At 38.0% G+C, this 18420-nt stretch overlaps 1 protein-coding gene across 25 annotated transcripts in view; it reads left to right on the top strand.

Moving 5' to 3' along the window:
* Positions 1-18420, top strand: part of NUP98 (nucleoporin 98 and 96 precursor) — a gene marked incomplete at its 3' end in the record, with an annotated part of 121444 nt that overhangs the window by 85777 nt on the left and 17247 nt on the right. For 24 of the 25 annotated variants that reach the window (XM_082749850.1, XM_082749838.1, XM_082749844.1 and 21 more), the window contains 8 exons: positions 825-1007; positions 1716-1872; positions 3281-3713; positions 5171-5400; positions 7241-7507; positions 12575-12732; positions 13625-13768; positions 15627-15769. In XM_082749850.1, the coding sequence (XP_082605976.1) occupies positions 825-1007; positions 1716-1872; positions 3281-3713; positions 5171-5400; positions 7241-7507; positions 12575-12732; positions 13625-13768; positions 15627-15769 (1715 nt within the window). Of the gene's footprint in view, positions 1-824; positions 1008-1715; positions 1873-3280; positions 3718-5170; positions 5401-7240; positions 7508-12574; positions 12733-13624; positions 13769-15626; positions 15770-18420 lie in introns of those variants that run through there. The other variant, XM_082749851.1, reaches the window with a different exon arrangement.

The following is an 18420-nucleotide window of genomic DNA, read 5'->3' as shown; positions in this document are numbered from 1 at the left end:
GGAGTTACTACCTTTTCAAATCATAAACTGTTAGTCATGGGTATATCTTGAAAACTGCTTAATAAATGTAAATCTAACTCTTGGCACTTGAACATAAAGGAATGATTCCTAGATTAGAGTTGTTCCTAGGGAGCACCTGGTTGGCTTAGTCAGTAAAGCCTGCAACTCTTGATCTTAGGGTCGTAAGTTCAAGACCCATGTTGGGTGTGGAGCATATTTTTTAAAAAATTTTGTTTCTAGTATCACTATGTTTTTCCTTTTTGAGTAATTAGAGTAGACATTCCTCATATCTTACATGATACTGCACATGCAGCGCCCAGCTAACCTTTAAGATTCAGTCACCCAAAAGATAAATTCCAGGGTCTAAATTGTTAACTGGAAATTTTTTCTAATTGTTTTTGAAAAAATGCAAAGTTAATGGAGACTTTGGTATTTGTACTTTTTATTCTTTTTTCCCAATGGCTTCTGGCTACAAGACTGTGATGGGGCAGGGTCACCCTGTGTATATCAGAGAATTATATTTGCTAGCTAAATGAGGTAAGGCATAATCTTTGTCTGAAGACCACCATTTGTTCAGTGTAGGGCTTAGGTTTCAGATACCAGACCTTAAGATATTACCAAAGGGTGATCTCATGAATCTGTATTTGGACCCCAAGTACATACAGGGGGGGCTTGGGGTAATTATTATGAAGTCCTTTTTAGCAAATATGCTACCTCACATTGTCATAGCTATATTAGACTCCAAAAACTAGATATGGTCTAAAAGCTCTATGTCTGTTTGGTGTAATTTAATGCTGCTTCCCTGATCTTTCTGCTGTCTACAGAGCCAGAGTCCAGAGGTGGAGCAGTTAGGGAGGGTTGTGGAACTGGACAGTGACATGGTAGATATCACCCAGGAGCCAGTTTTGGATTCCATGTTAGAAGAGAGCGTGCCTGAGGATCAGGAGCCTGTGTCTGCCTCAACACACATTGCATCTTCACTGGGAATTAATCCACATGTCTTACAGGTGAAGTCCTAACCTACCCTTACTACAACAGGAAGCCAAACTAATCTTTATCTCCCTTTCATAACCTCAGGCTCCTTCCTTGGTTATTCACTGAAGAGCTTTGAGTGGTTATTGGAGTGAGGAAAAAACAAGAATATGGCCTGGGTTTGGGCTTTATTTTTCCATTCTGGGAGGGAAGGGGAAGGCTGTATTGAGATGCTGAAGACCTGGATTCTAACCCTGGTTTTGTAACTATTACTATGTGACTTTAGGCAAGTCATTTAACATCTGTGAGCACTAATTTTTCTCTACAAAATATACTTCGTTTCCTTCATAGGGTGGTTTTGAGGCTCTAGAAAGTGCTCCATAAAAGTTCTTTTAATAGCCTAGAAGATACAGGTTTCTTTAGACTCTGTCTCAACTTCCCCTGCCTATGGCTTTGACATGTTAAAAATTGAGCCTTTGTCTTACATTTGAAGTTAGTCATTCAGCAAACAAGCGAGCAATTGCTGTGTGCCAGGCTTTGGCGAGACTCTAGAAACAGAGGAGTATTCTGCATTTTCCGCCTTCCAGGCACATGCTATGTAATAGAGTCAGCCATGCAAATATTACACTAACTCTGGACACAGCCTCAGGCAAAGCAATTTGTTGGTTATTGGAAACTGCATTTTTCTTTTATGGCCTTTGAATTTGGGGGAGCACATTCATTCTATAGGTATTGCCTTTTAGATCATGAAAGCATCATTGCTTGCTGATGAAGAAGATGTAGATATGGTTCTGGATCAACGCTTCAGTCACCTTCCTTCTAAAGCAGATACTTCTCAAGAAATCTGTTCTCCCAGACTCCCCATTTCAGCATCCCACTCATCCAAATCCCGTTCTTTAGGTACTGTAACTAATGCTATTTTATGAGAAAGCTATAAAGTCCTGCTTTTCACCTGTCTTCTTCTAAGCTGAGTCAACTTCTCTAGCAAATATCCCCCTAAAGGCATATGGCATAAGAATGTCAGGAGGAGATATACTCATAAATATATGTTAGGTGAGCCAGTTTTTAAAAACCATAATCAGCTTTATTGGTGCAGATGCAGAAGTTATATATGGACAACAAAGCATTTGTGTTTTGTTCAAGTTATATTTTTATTTGCTTATGAATGTGGATTAGATTATAAACTCAGATTTTCTAATTTTTATCACACCTTAGAAGAATGAGCAAGTTGTCCTACACTGTACTCTTTTTGTGCAATCCTCATGCTGTCCTTATTTTATAGCCTTCCAGGGGCAAATATTGCTGCTTAAAATGCACAAAACCTGTCAGATTTCTACCTCTTCCTAAACCTCCCCAAATTCTTAGGGAAGTAATATTTGATTTTAAAGCTTTCCCTTTTTTCTTTTTGGGGGCTTGTAACTGTGTGGGATTAGGGATAGAGTATTGATGTCAACAAATCTCAAAACGTTTTGAAAGCCAGAGGAAATACCAGGAAAAGATTTGTTTATGTTACCTTAAAAACTAGGTATTTAGTTTTCAATTCTTTCAAGTGAAAGACTTGAAACTTATTATTACTAACTTCCTTTTTAAAAATATTTCAACTAATAAACCATCAATTAAACATTAACTGTAACCTTTTCCATAATGGGCACTACATGAAAATCTCATACTTCAATAATTGACTTCTTGTTTTAAAAGTATTAGAGAACAGGCAGTAGTAATAAGAACAGTCCTTCTGAAGGGCACAAGATGCCTCAGTGGGTTTTGTTTTATTGAGTCTAGCATTGAGCATTAGAGTGGTGGCAATTTGAATTTTGATCTTACTAAGTTTTTTCTATGGACTAAGAAATGGTAACATTTGGCAGGAGCATTGGTGTCAGACTTCCCTGGGCTTAATCTCTCAATCCTGCCACTTAGTAGCTTTGTGGATTTGGAATAAACACTTTCCTGAGCCCAGTTTTCCTGCCTACGAAATGAGGATAAAAGTGTTGTTGATCTGAAGTTGTTGAAAGGTGAAATGAAACCATGTATATGAATGGCTTATACAGAATCACAGATAAGAGCTTAATAATTTCTTTAAAATAGTAGTAGTAGTGTTGGTTATTAATGTTGTTGGCATCATCATCACTAAATTTCTAGCTTTGATTTCCTGGTTGAAAGAGTATTCCACAGACTGACTTGCTGCTTATCATCTGTGTCTGATTTAATTGGTTTGATAAAACTGTAATTTCAACCTCACTGATTTTTGCTGTTCGAGAAGCAAGAGAGACTGTATTTTCTAATCGTCTTTTTTTCCCCCCTATTTCAGTTGGTGGGTTACTACTACAATCAAAGTTTACTAGTGGAACTTTTCTTTCACCAAGTGCCTCTGTACAAGAATGTCGTACTCCCAGAGCAGCATCTTTGATGAATATCCCATCCACATCCCCTTGGTCTGTCCCTCCACCCCTGACCTCTGTGTTTACAGTGCCCAGCCCAGCCCCTGAAGTTCAGTTGAAAACTGTGGGTACACGCAGACAACCAGGCTTAGTCCCTCTTGAAAAGTCTGTCACCTATGGCAAAGGGAAACTCCTGATGGACATGGCTCTATTTATGGGACGCTCATTTCGAGTTGGTTGGGGCCCCAACTGGACTCTTGCTAATAGTGGAGAACAGCTGAGTGGCTCTCCTGAACTAGAAAATCATCAGATTGCTGATTCTATGGAATATGGATTCCTGCCTAATCCAGTTGCTGTTAAATCGTGAGTCACAATTTCCTTATGCTTTTTGAGAAAGACAACCCGGTAGGTAAGAAAAACCTTTTCATTGTCAGGAGACCCAAAGTCAGGTCCCTGCTTTGTGATCTTTCTAGAAATGTTCTTAGTACAACTTCAGATAGCAGAAGATCTTTGTAGAATTAAAAACTAAAGTGATTAATAAAATAACCCCATTTGTATCATCAAGATGTGAAGAGTATATAATACTCATTTAATGGTTAAACTTTATTTGGAAATGTAACAGACCCAAAGCTGATGCTGCAGCATTCCTTATTTTGTTGTTTTTTTTTTTTCATCCTTTTTATTACATTAGTCTTTTTTTTCCTTTTTTCTCACCTAGATATTTGTGTTTTTTTCATATATAAGGTATATTCTCAAATAAGCGCATTTCCTCTATCTTGGGCCTGGTCAGGTGAATGTATAAACTGTGTATAATCCATGCATAAGTATTTGGAAATAAGATGACATCTGATAGGGGGCTCCTGCCTGGCTCAGTTGGTAGAGCATATGACTCTGGATCTCAGCTTCATGAGTTCAAGACCCATATCGGGTGTAAACCTTATTTTAAAAAAAAAGAAAAATGATTTCATCTGATTACTGTATTATGTTATATATTGCTACACAATCCACGTTATTAACATTTATTTATGTGTTTACAGTTCTGTATACTTTGTGTATGTGTATACATATGAATGTGCATGTATATATACATGTATGCATGTGTATATATATGTATCTCATGCAGATGATATATGTATAGTTTCTGGCAATTATTAGACATATGCATAGAGTTGTTTTGTGCAAAATATATAACGTTTTCCTGTTTACTCTGTGTAACAAGTTGTGCTGTCTTTATTACAGATTAAATGACTGATTACCTATTATGCTTAGTTTTTAAAGTTGACGCTGAAGAAGTACAAAACAGCAATATCTCTTGAACCTCACCATTAGTAATGTTGATCCTAAACCTAGGTTATGTATGTTGTCATATTTTGAAAATTGTTAATATCAATCTTAAAGTCAGATCAAGGCTGGATTGATTATATACTCATCTTAATTTAGAGTCAGTTCTACGTGTTTATGAGCTTAGCCTCACAACTTTTGAGACCTTACTAAGTGTTATTTGAGAAATAAGTATTCCACAGTAGCTTTTGGCCCTTGGATTTCATAATGTTTAGATAGATGTTGAAGCCACTTTCCAAGCTGAACTGTATTGACATGCTTATTATAACCTGGCTGAATACATGGGCCAAATGATTTGTCTACTCATTATATAGCAAATAAGTTCATTATAGTCTGATGTAAAGAAATACAATTTCTGTAAAATCACAGGGAAATGTTTTGCATTCTCTTTGTAATCATAAAAAGAAACAGGTTTGTAGGAAAATTCTAGCATCTATCTTATCTTCATTTTCTGTCTTGTTTGTCATTTGGTCTTATAGCCTTACTGAGTCTCCATTCAAAGTTCATTTGGAAAAACTCAGTTTGAGACAAAAGAAGCCAGATGAAGACCTGCAGTTATACCAGATACCTCTGGAGCTCAAATTAAAACATAGCACTGTGCATGTGGATGAGCTGTGTCCTCTCATTGTCCCTAATCCAGGAGTTGCTGTCATTCATGACTATGCAAATTGGGTTAAGAAAGCATCAGGAGACTTTCTGGAAGCTCAAAGTAAGTATGGACTGTTTCTGTTCTGACCTTTGATCTTGCAGGAACTGCTATAGAAGCATGTGTTCATGCTTCTATGACAGATTTCCTTAGGAGATCTGTTCCTTAGGACAGATTTCCTTAGGCCAATGTAGTGAGCGGATGCCTGAGCTCACGCTTGTCTGTAGTTGAGTTGGAATGAGCAAAATCTCAAGGAAGGAGAATTGATAACAGTTTTACAATTACTCTTAAGACTTTTAACATACAAGTCCTCTTTTATAGAAACTATAGCCAAATTCTTTGGATATTCGAAATTGCATTCCTTCTGCCACCCAGAGAACATAAGGAGAAAAAGCCATTCCTTCTTGCTTTTCTAAATGCTACCCATTCTTCCATGTCCAGCTTAAGCACCATTTGGTCCTCCCAACAATTTAATGTTCCTGACTTCCCTTCCTAACCTCTCCCATTACCTTTCTATTACTATTGTGACCATGGTTCTCTAAACCGGCACTTTGGTAAAGGACTTTTTAAAATTGGGAACTTACTATTTTAAAATCATAGAAAAATCTTAATGTTACACCTTTCATAATAGTTCACCATTATTCAAGAATGGTGACTATTTTAAACTCTTCCATACCACACATTTTGAGAATTGTGTATATTCATTTCTTTGTGTTTGCTTCAGGTGTCTCATCTTCTTTTCAAACATGTGTGTCATCTTCCCATGTATTCTTTTTTTTTTTTTTAAGATTTTATTTATTTATTTGACAGAGGGAGATCACAAGTAGGCAGAGAGGCAGGCAGAGAGAGAGGAGGAAGCAGGCTCCCCGCTGAGCAGAGAGCCCGATGTGAGGCTCGGTGACCATGCCTGGGACCATGACCTGAGCCAAAAGCAGAGGCTTTAACCCACTGAGCCACCCAGGCGCCCCCCCATGTATTCTTGTATTTGGCTTAGTGGTAAACAGTGCTTCTGTTTTGCTTTCCTTCCTGAGGAGCAATATGAATAGTACTTAAGAATGTAGAGTGGACTCTGAATACTTGGGTTCAAATCTTCGCTCTGCTACATGTTGCCTATAACTTTTGAGCAAGTTACTTAATGCTCTGTACTTCAGTTTCCTCATCTGTAAAATGAAGATGGCAACTACTGTATATTTACATTGTGTAGTTTAGAGATGGCTTTCCTCTTAAGTGCTTTGAACAGTGTCATTTAGGCTCACTAAATGTTGGGCTGTGCCTACTACAGGAGAGAAAACTTCCTCACAAGTTTTTAGAGCACTTCATGTTTCTTAAAGCATTTTGTAAACAGAATGTAATCAAGTTGGAGGACTCTTCTCTGTCATTTGAGATTATATTAGCCATAATGCAGCTAGAAGAATCTATTTAAAGGAGCATAGAGTGGGGCGCCTGGGTTAAAGCAGTGGGTTAAAGTCTCTGCCTTCGGCTCAGGTCATGATCCCAGGGTCCTGGGATCGAGCCCCATGTCGGGCTCTCTGCTCCGCGGGGAGCCTGCTTCCTCCTCTCTCTCTCTCTCTCTCTCTCTCTCTCTGCCTGCCTCTCTGCCTACTTTTGATTTCTCTCTCTCTGTCAAATAAATAAAATCTTTAAAAAAAAAAAAAAAGGAGCATAGAGTTACTTTTGTTATATAAGTACCAGAGGAACGTGGAATGAACAAGCAGTTATACTCCACACCTCCAGAACTTGTAAGACACAGCAGAATGAGCTGGAGACAGATTAAGGGCAATCAGCTTGAGTGGTTATTCGGGGTATGTATTAATTTATGTATTTTTATGTCACAATTAGAGTGATGTCCTCTGTGTAGGTACTTTGACTTCATGTCATAGCATTGTTTTCCTGTCTGTGTTAGTTGTGAAGCACTGGAGCCTAACATGGACATTATGTGAAGCCTTATGGGGCCACCTGAAGGAGCCTGACAGCCAACTGGATGAACCTAGTGAATACATTCAGATTCTGGAGCGAAGAAGAACTTTCTCTCGCTGGCTATCCCATACTGCTGCACCCCAGATTGAGGAGGAAGTCTCCTTAACCAGAAAAGACAGGCCTGTGGAGGCTGTCTTCAGCTACCTCACGGGCAAGAGGATCAGTGAGGCTTGCTCTCTGGCCCAGCAGTCAGGTAGGGCATATGGTCCTTCTCTGTATCCTTATCTACATCCTACTCACTAGTGGTTCCTGCCCTTTAATTTGTAGATTTGCCTTTGTCTTCTAGCCTAAATGGAGTATAAACTTTCCAGGAAGATTGCTGGTTCCTCCAGAGTAGGGACTGTGTTCTCTAGTTTTCTTTTTAGAACCTTAAGCATTAAGTTTACTTCTACCTATGCATTTATAATGAAACTAGAAGATAGAGATAAGCAAAAAGCAATAAATCCAATTCACCTAAATTCTTAAGTATTTACTTTATACATTTCAATGTACAGCTTGTACTTGGACTGTTTACTTTGTAATATATAAGGTATATTAAAATTTGTGTACACAAAGCAACGTATGCCTATAAACTTTTCAAAGATGGTACCCTGCTACATATATAGAGAGATGGTATTCTTTTCATGATCTCCAATATAGATATTATATTCAAATGCTTCTCTGTATTCTTTTATCTACAAATGTACCATGTTAGCAAATTCCTTTTTTGACATTTAGGTGTTTTTTCCCTCCTTCTATAATCAATTCTCTGAACCTTTTAAACACAGGTATTTTGTATTAATTCACTTATTTCATTCAAGTAAGTGTGTAAATTTAATTTCCAGGTTGAGATACCTACTTTTTTTTTTTCCCAAGGATTTCCCATTTTGTATTTGTGCTTTTTTTAGTTTTCCTTCCACTAATGAGAGGCATTTAGCAAGTATTTGATAACTGTCCAGACACAAATCTAGGTAAGAATAAAAAATGGCATAGTTCAGTTTAATCTGTGTATAATAAAATCCCTGATCAAACCTTGTTACTGAAACCTTGTTATGGAAACCAAATAATTAGAGCCATCAACTGGATTTATTTTGGGAGGCCTTGGCCAGTTTGGATTGTAAGGAGCAATCATAGGAAAAGCTAGAATCAAGAACTTTTCTACATGGACAATTGCATTCCACTGTCACTACATGTTTAGCTTTTTGTGATCTTCATATATTTTTCTATAGTGGAAATTTATCTTCAGCATTAGCCTTTTATAAAGTTAAAAAGATTATGAATCATTAAAGAGAGAAAGTTATGCTCACCAAACATATATGTTAGCAGAGGAAGATCTCAAGGAGTGTTAGAAGTCAAGTCCTTAGATTTATTTGTTCACAAACTCTGCTTTTTCCTTCCCCCACCCCCCACTTTTTTTTCTTTTCTTTAAGGTTAAACTTTTGGCAAGGCATTACCTTTCAGCTTACTAAAAACCGTTGATTCACTATCTCTACTTTTAATAATTGATAGAACAACTAAATAATATCAAAGAACATAAAATACTTGGGACACCTGGGTGACTCAGTCATTGAAGCGTCTGCCCTCAGCACAGGTCGTGATCCCAGGGTCCTGGAATCGAGTTCCACAGCAGGCTCCTTGCCCAGCAGGGTGTCTGCTTCTACCTCTGCCAGCTCTGCCTGACGCTTTCCCTGCTTATGCTCTCTCTCTCTCTCTGACAAATAAATAAAAATCTTAAAATATTTTAAAGACAATAAAATACTTGAATGCTATCAGTGTTACCTGATATCTACCCAATAGGAATAAAGACCTCAAGTCAATAACCTAAGCTTCTAGAAGCTCCCTGGTGGTCTAGTGGTTAGGATTCGGCACTCTCAATAACCTAAGCTTCTAAACTAGCAAAATAAGAACTAAACCAAAAGGTAGAAGAAATAGTAAAGACTAGAACAGAAATCAATGAAAATGACAATGTAAAAAAACAGTAATCAATAACACTGAACATCCGTTCTTTGAAAAAGGTAAGAAAGCTTATAAAACTGTCACTACCCTGAGCATGGGGGTTGGGGGGGCAAAAAAAAAAAAAAGCACAAATTACCAAAAAATAGGCATGAAAGATCATCACTACTAACCTTATAGAAAAGGGACTACTATAAAAAATTCTCTCATCAAATTCAGTAACTTTGAAAAAATTGACAGATTCCTAGGAAAATATAAATTACCAAAATTGACTCAAGAAAAAGAAAATTTAAATAGATCTATAACAAGTAAAGAGGTTGAATTACTAACTAAAAATCTTCACTCAGAAAAAGTCCAGATGTCTTCACTGGTAACCAGCACTGTTTTATTTATTTATTTATTTATTTATTTATTTATTTTTTGAAATATTTTATTTATTTATATGGCAGACAGAGAGAGAGGAGGAAGCAAGCTCCCCGCTGAATAGGGAGCCCGATGCAGGGCTCGATCCCAGGACACTGGGATCGTGACCTGGGCTGAAGGCAGAGGCTTTACCTAACCCACTCAGCCACCCAGGTGCCCCATCAGCACCGTTTTAAAGAAGTAATACCAACCCTCTACAACTCTTTCAGAAATTAGAGGGAGCAGTTCCCATCTTGTTCTATGGTGACATTATTAAGTTGGGGAATGTTTTGTTTTTCGTTTCTTTGACATAGAATGTATGATTTATTTCAGGGGTACAGGTCTGTGATTCAACAGTCTTAGATGATTCGCAGTGCTCACTATAGCACACACCCTCCCCAGTGTCCATCACGCAGCTACCCCATCACTCCCACCCTTCTCCACTCCAGCAACCCTCAGTTTGTTTGCTGAGATTAAGAGTCTCTTATGGTTTGTCTCCCTCTCTGGTTTCATCTTGTTTCGTTTTTCTCTCTGGGAACACAATTTCCATACAGAATTGTAGTGGATGTTGTAGCCGGTGTAATCAAGAAAGGAAAAGTAGCAAAAGCTATACAGATTAAGAAGGAAGAGGTAAAACTGTCTTTATTCCAAGATGGCATGATTCTGTATGTCGATAGTTCAGTCCTGAGGAATCAACAGAAAAGGCAGTGGGACTAAATAAACTAGTTCAGCAAGATCTCAGGATTCAAGATTAGTGTACAAAATTCAGGTGTGTTTCTGCGTATTAGCAACAAGCAATCCAAAATGAAATTAGAAAAACAATGGTATTCACAGTAACATTGGAAAGAATAAAATTAAGGAATAAATGTAACAAAAATGAGACTTGTACTGTAACTATGAAACAGTAACGAAATGATGATCTACGTAAATGAAGAAACACATTTCACGTTCATGAAATGTATCTCAGCTTCAGCACTATTATCATTCTTGGCTGGTAATTTTTTGTTGTGGAGGCTGTCCTGGGCATTGCAAGGTACTTAGTAGCATAGCATCCCTGCCCTCTGCCCATAAGAGTCCTTTACCCTCAGTTGTAACAACCAAAAAAAACCCTCTGGACATTGCCAAATGTTCCTTGGGGAACAAAACCACTCAGATTGAGAACCACTAATAGATTGGGAACCTCAGTGTTGTTTAACTGATTTATACATCAGTGCATTTTCTATCAGAATGCCCACTACAGACATTTTTGCAGAAATTAATAAGCTGATCCTTATTTGGAAATGTAAGAAACCTAACCAGTTTTAGAAAAGAACAAAATCAGGAAACTCAACACGTGTCTGTTTTCAGGACTTCTGTAAAGCTGCAGCAGTCAAGACAATGTGGTACTGGCATAAGGATGAACATAGAAAAATAGAACAAGATAGAAATGAGACTTCAAATATAAAACCCTTCCATTTATAGTCAGTTGATTTTTTGACAAAGATGCCAAGATAATTTAAACATGGAAAGGATAGTCTTTTCAACAGATAATGCTGAGATAGTTGAATATTCACATGCAGAAGATTAATTTATATTCTTAGCTTGTGCCATACACTAAAATTAACTTGAGGAAGTAACCTAGAATCCTCATCAGTGAGAACAGTCTTCTTGAAAAGTCAGGGATTGGCAACAGCCAGTTGGTTTGTTGACTGTAATCAAAGCAAAGAGGATTTTTTTTTTAAGATTTTATTTATTTATTTGACAGAGATCACAAGTAGTTAGAGAGGCAGTCAGAGATAGAGAAGGAAACAGGCTCCCTGCTGAGCAGAGGTCCTGATGCGGGTTTTGATCCCAGGACCCTGGGTCATGACCTGAGCTGAAGGCAGAGGCTTTAACCCACTGAGCCACCCAGGTGCCCCACAAAGAGGATCTTAATGAATATATTGTGTCAAGCTCTGAACTCCACCATCTCTAGTGACGAGGATAGTTATACATCTTGGCCAATAAATCCTCAGTTTTGGGTTCTCTAGATACACTGAAATAATCTTTTTTCCTTTTGGTATCACTCACCTAGAAAACTAGCAGCTCATGGTCAAGTGGGCTACAACACTTACTGAATGAATCATAATCCAGTTATGCTTTGATTACCTATATATAGAGAGACCATGTGTCCTGCACATTTCCAGATGTGTTCCTGGTGCATGATTTTTTTCCTTTAGGCCTCTCTAGTTTATGAAGGAAACTTTTGAGATGAAAGCCTCAGTTCTGGCAGGATGGTATTTTATATAGACATTTAAGCACTGACCCATATACAAAAACAAGAGAAGGACTACTGACTTACAGGAGGTTTGTAGTAAGGGCTGGAACAAAGCATTTTCCTCTTAACTTACAACTTAGCTGGAAGTTTTCATCAACTGGAATTTCTATTCCCTCACATTCTAGTTAATGAAAATCTTTTTATTGCCTCAGTCCTTTGTACTTAAAAATGTTTAGTAATAGAGATGACTAGACCTGTGAGAGTGAGAGTGTCAGGGATTCTCACACATTCATTTTGTCTGGGTTTCATTTTGCCATTTCTCAGTGCCATTCTCGTTGGGCATGTTTTCAATTATGTGATCTCAGTCTTCACTACACACCTTTGAATCAGATAATTCTTTGCTCCATTTTACAGATGAAGTACTTTATCTAGGGTTGCAGAAGTAATAGATCTAACATTGAACTCTATACACTATATAGTCTAATGTAATTTAGGATAAACTATTTCGAATTTTTTCTACCCAAGCAGAAGAATGGTAAGTTCTTGAACAATGTTTTGGGACTACTGCAGAAAGCAGTAACAGTGTAAAGGTCTTCCTCCTGAGGGCTAGAAGAAATAAGATAATGTCCCTAGGTTTTTCCGCAAGTCTTTTAATCTTCGCAATCACCAGAGAACTGTTTTCTCTTGTAGGTGATCATCGTCTTGCCCTTCTTTTATCCCAGCTGGTGGGTAGCCAGTCAGTCCGGGAGCTCCTTACTATGCAGCTGGTGGATTGGCAACAGCTCCAGGCTAACTGTTTCATCCAGGATGAGAGATTGCGTATCTTTGCCTTGTTGGCTGGAAAACCGGTACTTTCCTCTTTTCTCATTAACTTGCATACGTTTTCTCATAAATCCAAGACGGCTTGAGGTTAATTGTATACTGTGACATATAACTAAGCAACTTGTTCTTAAATTCTGTGTAAATATTTTCAAATTACAAAGGTACATCATGTACCTTGTAAAAGAAAACTGGTCATATAGAAATTAAATCAAGTTCACCATATCCCTTATTCTAGTGGTAAATAACGTAAATAATTTATATTCTCTTTCCAGACATATTGTAAGTCCGTATCAACATATATGTGTGCATATTTACACATGTGTATATTCCAATAAAATCAGTTATATACAGTAGTTCTGTAAGTTAACTATATGGATGTTTTTTCATGTCATGTGGCATCACTCTTTTTAATAGCCACTTCTGATCATTCTGTGGGTGAGAAAGCATAATTATTTTAAGCCATTGCTGCCTGTCTGATTGACATATTGCTGTCGCTTTCCAGCAGTGAAGTAGCTGGTCAGAATTTATGCACAACTTAAAGTTTTACAAGATGGCAACTGCAGGCAGTAAGAAGACCTCCTCTTCACTTTCTGTGGTTCTTATCTCTTCTCAAAGCACCGATAGTCTAAATCTGCCCTCTCACCTGCCACCAAGGAAACTGTATTTTATATTTGGATCAATAACACTGCCAGTCTAGCTCATTTAAAATGTTATTTAAATAGGGACACCTGTCTGGCTCAGTTGGTAGCGTATGCAGCTCTTGACCTTGAAGATCGGGAGTTTGAGCCCCATGTTGGGGGTAGACTACTTTAAAAAAAGAAAGAAAATGTTACTTGACTAAATGAGTAACTTGCAGATCTGGGCAATAACAAGATAATGTATGACACATAGCTGTGGTGATGATTTTGTCTCCTGCAGGTTTGGCAGCTCACAGAGCATAGGCAAATCAATGTGTGCTCATGTTTGGATTGGAAACGTGCCCTGGCTGTGCATCTTTGGTATTTGCTTCCACCAACAGCCTCCATTTCCAGGGCACTCAGCATGTATGAAGAAGCATTTCAGGTATTTATGTTCAGTAGAGCCAACCAAGAGTCATGGGGGGAGTTCTGTTTTTGCCAGAAAAGTATTGCAGAGAAAAAAACACCCAAGTCATACTTTTTCCTAACTGCTTTCTTTGAAAGTACCATAAAATTGAAATGGACCCAGGAAATCTGATGGGAAACTTTTCTCCTGCCTCTGGACAGGGCTACTTTTAAAATTCTCCAAGTATCTCCTTCTATTTTATTTAATATGATGTTTCCACAGTTGACTTTCTTAAAGCAGTTTTCCTGCCCCCAAATGAGAGGGTTTTTCTTTTTTCCTAATGCTGTCTTATTCCTTTGGGAATTCCTTGGACACAGCCCAATCTCAAGTTTCGTATAGCCCCAAATTAGCAGGCCTGAAAAATCTGCCTTTAAGTATCATATATCATATGCCTTAACTGTGTTGAGGTTAAAGAATTATTAATGTGAGGCGCCTGGGTGGCTCAGTGGGTTAAGGTTCTGCCTTCGGCTCAGGTCATGATCTCAGGGTCCTGGGATTGAGCCCTGCATCGGGCTCTCTGCTCGGTGGGGAGCCTACTTCCCCTCCCCCGCCCCCTGCGCCCACCTGCCTCTCAGCCTACTTGTGCTCTCTGTCAAGTAAATAAATAAAATCTTAAAAAAAAAAAAAAAAAGAATTACTAATGTGAGGGTGTGCCTGCGTGGCTCAGTTGGTTGAGCATCTGACTCTTGGTTACAGCTCAGGTCATGGTCTCAGGGCTGTGAGATCCTGCCTCGGATCAGACTCTACACTCAACAAGAAGTCTGCTTGAGATTCTCTCTCCCTGTCCCTCTGCTCCCCGTCACGCTCTCCCTCTTTTTCTCTTTTTCTCTTTCCCTCTCTCCCTCTCTAATAAATAAATAAAATATTTTTTATTTTTTTTAAGATTTTACTTATTTGTTTGACAAAGAGGAAAGAGCACAAGCAGGTGGAGCAACAGGCAGAGGAAGAGGGAGAAGCAGGCTCCCCGCTGAGCAGGGAGTCCGATTTGGGGCTCGATCCCAGTACCCTAGGTTCATGACCTGAGCCAAAGGCAGAGGCTTAACCAACTAAGCCACCCAGGTGCACCAAATAAGATCTTTTTTATAAATAAAAGTATTATTAATGTAGGGTTTATAGTTTATTTTTTTTCCTGAGAGAGAGTATGAGAAGTAGGGGGAGGGTCAGAGGGAGAGAGAGAATCCTAAGAGATTTCACACCTCACTTCCACAATCCTGAGACCATAACCTGAGCCCAAACCAAGAGTCTGGTGCTTAATCAACCGAGCCACCCAAGAGCCACTATTAATGTTTTTGAAGCCATTAATAGTGGGTTAAATGGCTGGGTGGCAGCTGGGTGGCTCAGTGGGTTAAAACATCTGCCTTCGGCTCTGGTCATGATCCCAGGGTGCTGGGATCGAGCTCCACATCGGACTCTCTTCTCGGCAGGGAGCCTGCTTCCCTCTCTCTCTCTGCCTATTTGTGATCTCTGTCAAAAAAAAAAAAAAAAAAGCCATCATTTCTTCAGTTCCTACTGTCTGTAGTTACTACCTTTGATACCATTTGTCAGGAGAAAGAGAACACTAAAGAAACCTGAGTATAATAAGAACTGTGACCCCCCCCCCCAAAAAATGAAAGAATTATGACAAGAAAGTATGAGGATTAATGACAGCTATCCAAAGCCTTTGGTAGTCCCTTGAAGATAGGTTGGCTGTGTCACGGCAAAATAAGCTTAAGATCCTTGACACATTCCATTAGGATGTCCTCATTCTTAATACATATGTCTAAGTTATTGATACATGATCATATCTATTGAAACACACTTGTAACTGGTGACTGTTTTATCAAATTCTTCCTTTCAGAATTCCTCTGAGGCTGACAGGTATGCCTGCTCCCCACTTCCTGCATACCTGGAGGGCTCGGGCTATGTGGTAAAGGAGGAAGAAAACTCACAGAGACCACTTCAAGATGTCTGCTTTCACCTTCTAAAACTCTACAGTGACAGGTGAGTCAGAACCATGTATGGTAGGGCTTAATTGGCCCTAGGGAGTCCTTTCCTGAGTTTTTTCCCTTAAATATGAAACCAACTTGCCATAAATTTGTATAAATTAACAAATTATAATTTATAGTGGTTGAATGCAGAGAACTTTGGATCTAGGGGTAGAGATCTAAAAAGTGTTTAACTTTAAGAAGATACAATTTACAAATACTGAAGTGTGCATTTTAATACAGTGTAACTCAAAATTAACATAGCATTACCCCCCTAAAGTTCCTTCATGCCCCTTTGCAGTCAGCCCCCCCCCCCCAGACAAATAACTAACTGACTTTTTGTTACTGTAGATTAATTTCACTCTTCTAGAATTTTACACAATTGAGATCATTCTGTTAAATTTTGTGTCTGGCTTCTTTCACTCACATAATGGTTTTGAGACTTATCCATGTTAATATGTATATTAGAAGGTTTTTTTTTAATTGAATAATTTATTCATTTATTGATTTATTGATGGATCATTTTTCTTGATTTTGGCTGTGATGAATAAAATGCCATGAATATTTTGGATATAAATATATCCAAAAGTGTTTATATCATTTTACATCCCCACCTAGATCTCTAGGTGTTCCATATTCTCTTCAAAATTTGGTATTGTCAGCTTTTTAAATTCTGCCATTTTAGTGGGCATATAATAGCATCTCATTGTGGGGGGGGTGTTGTGGTTTATTTATCCTAAATATCCTAAATAAACAGTGGTTTATCCTACAGCAGTGTATGAACACATGCTATTATTACAGTCAGTAAATTTAAACTATCTTATTGGAACTATTGGACATGTCAGAAACAATAAGGAATTTTTTCCAGTCATAACTAATCACTCCTATCTCATTTCAGTTCCTTAAATATTTTAAAGTATTAAGTATATAACTGTGGTAGAGGATGATACAGTTTTTATTTGTTTTTAAGATTTTCTTTATTAGAGCATTAACAAGTGGGGTGGAGAGGCAGAGGAAAAGGGACAAGCATATTCCCTGCTGAGTAGGGAGCTGGACATGGGCCTCAATCTCAATCCAGTGAACCATCCAGATGCCCCTAGATAATAATAGTTTTATATTGTGGTAAAATATAAATAACTAAAGTAGTGCTTTAATTTGCATTTTCCTAATGACTAATAATATTGAGCATTTTTTCATGTGCTTATTTACCATTGTCTCTATATCTCCTTTGCAAAAGTGTTTACATTTTTTGCCCATTTTTTAATAGAGTTGTCTTGTTGTGTTACAATATTTCTTTATATATTCTGGATATTAGTTCTTTATTTAAATGTGTTTTTGCAGTTATCCTAATGTAAGGGCTTGTTTTTTTCATTTTCTTTACTAAGGAAATGAAAAGTGGTTTTACATTTTAAGTTCAGTTGACATTTTTGAACTATAAAATCAATTTCTTAACTAGTATGTTGAGATTTTTCTATTTATTCTTGAATCTCTTTCTTTTTTTTTAATCTTTTTTTTTTAAGATTTTTTAAAATTTATTAGAGATCACAAGTAGGCAGAGAGAGAGAGAGGAGGAAGCAGGCTCCCCGCCGAGCAGAGAGCCCGATGCGGATCTTGATCCCAGGATCCTGGGATCATGACCTGAACTGAAGGCAGAGGCTTTAACCCACTGAGCCACCCAGGCGCCCCTATTCTTTTTTTTTTTTTTAATTTATTTATTTGACAGACAGAAATCACAAGTAGGCAGAGAGGCAGGCAGAGAGAAAGGGGTAGGCAGGCTCCCTGCTGAGCAGAGAGCCGGATGCGGGGCTCTATCCCAGGACCCTGAGATCATGACTGACCTGAGCTGAAGGCAGAGGCTTTAACACACTGAGCCACCCAGGAGCCCCAGACGCCCCTATTCTTGAATCACTTTCAATCATTTGCTTCTTCTAAGGAATTTGTTTCCCTAAGTTATCCCATATTTATTGGTATAAAGTTATTCATAACATTTTCCTTATTTTTTTTCTTAATATTCTTTTTAAATGTCTGTATGATCTGTAACTATGTCTCTCTCCTTCTTGATATTGGTGATATATGTCCTTTTCTTTTTTATTTTCTTGATTGGTCTACCTACAGCTAGCTTTTGGTTTAATTGTTTATCTCTATTATTTGTCTAGTTCAAAATGGATCAGAAACCTAAATTTCAAACTTAACCCAGAAAACAAACAGAAAAAACCAGACCAGAAGATCTTTGCAACTGTGAGTTAGTCAGAGGTGTTTTGACACCAAATAAATAATCTATACAAGAAAAAATTGGTGAACTGGACTTCAAAAAAATTAAAAATTGTTAGTAATTGAAAAACTGTTAGGAGAATGAAAAGACAAGCCACAGACTGGGGGAAGATAATTACAATTCATACATCTCATAAAGATCTTGTATCCAGAACATATAAAGAACTCCTTTAAAAAAATTTTTTTTATATAAGAGAAAGGGCGTGCAAGTGGGTGGGTGGGGTGGGAGAGGAACAAGCAGACTCTGTGCTGTGTGGAGCCTGATGTGGGGCTTGATCTCTCAATCCTGAGATCGTGACCTAAGCTGAAGTCAGGAGTTGGTTGTTTAACTAACTGAGCCACCCAGGTGTGCCCAGAACATTTAAAGAACTCTTAAAACTCAATAAAACAACCCAG

This window comes from Mustela nivalis (assembly GCF_964662115.1).
Source record: "Mustela nivalis genome assembly, chromosome: 9".
Taxonomy (NCBI): Eukaryota; Metazoa; Chordata; class Mammalia; order Carnivora; family Mustelidae; genus Mustela; species Mustela nivalis.
The sequence above is the reverse complement of the archived record's forward strand: the minus strand, read 5'-3'. Positions and strand labels throughout refer to the sequence as shown.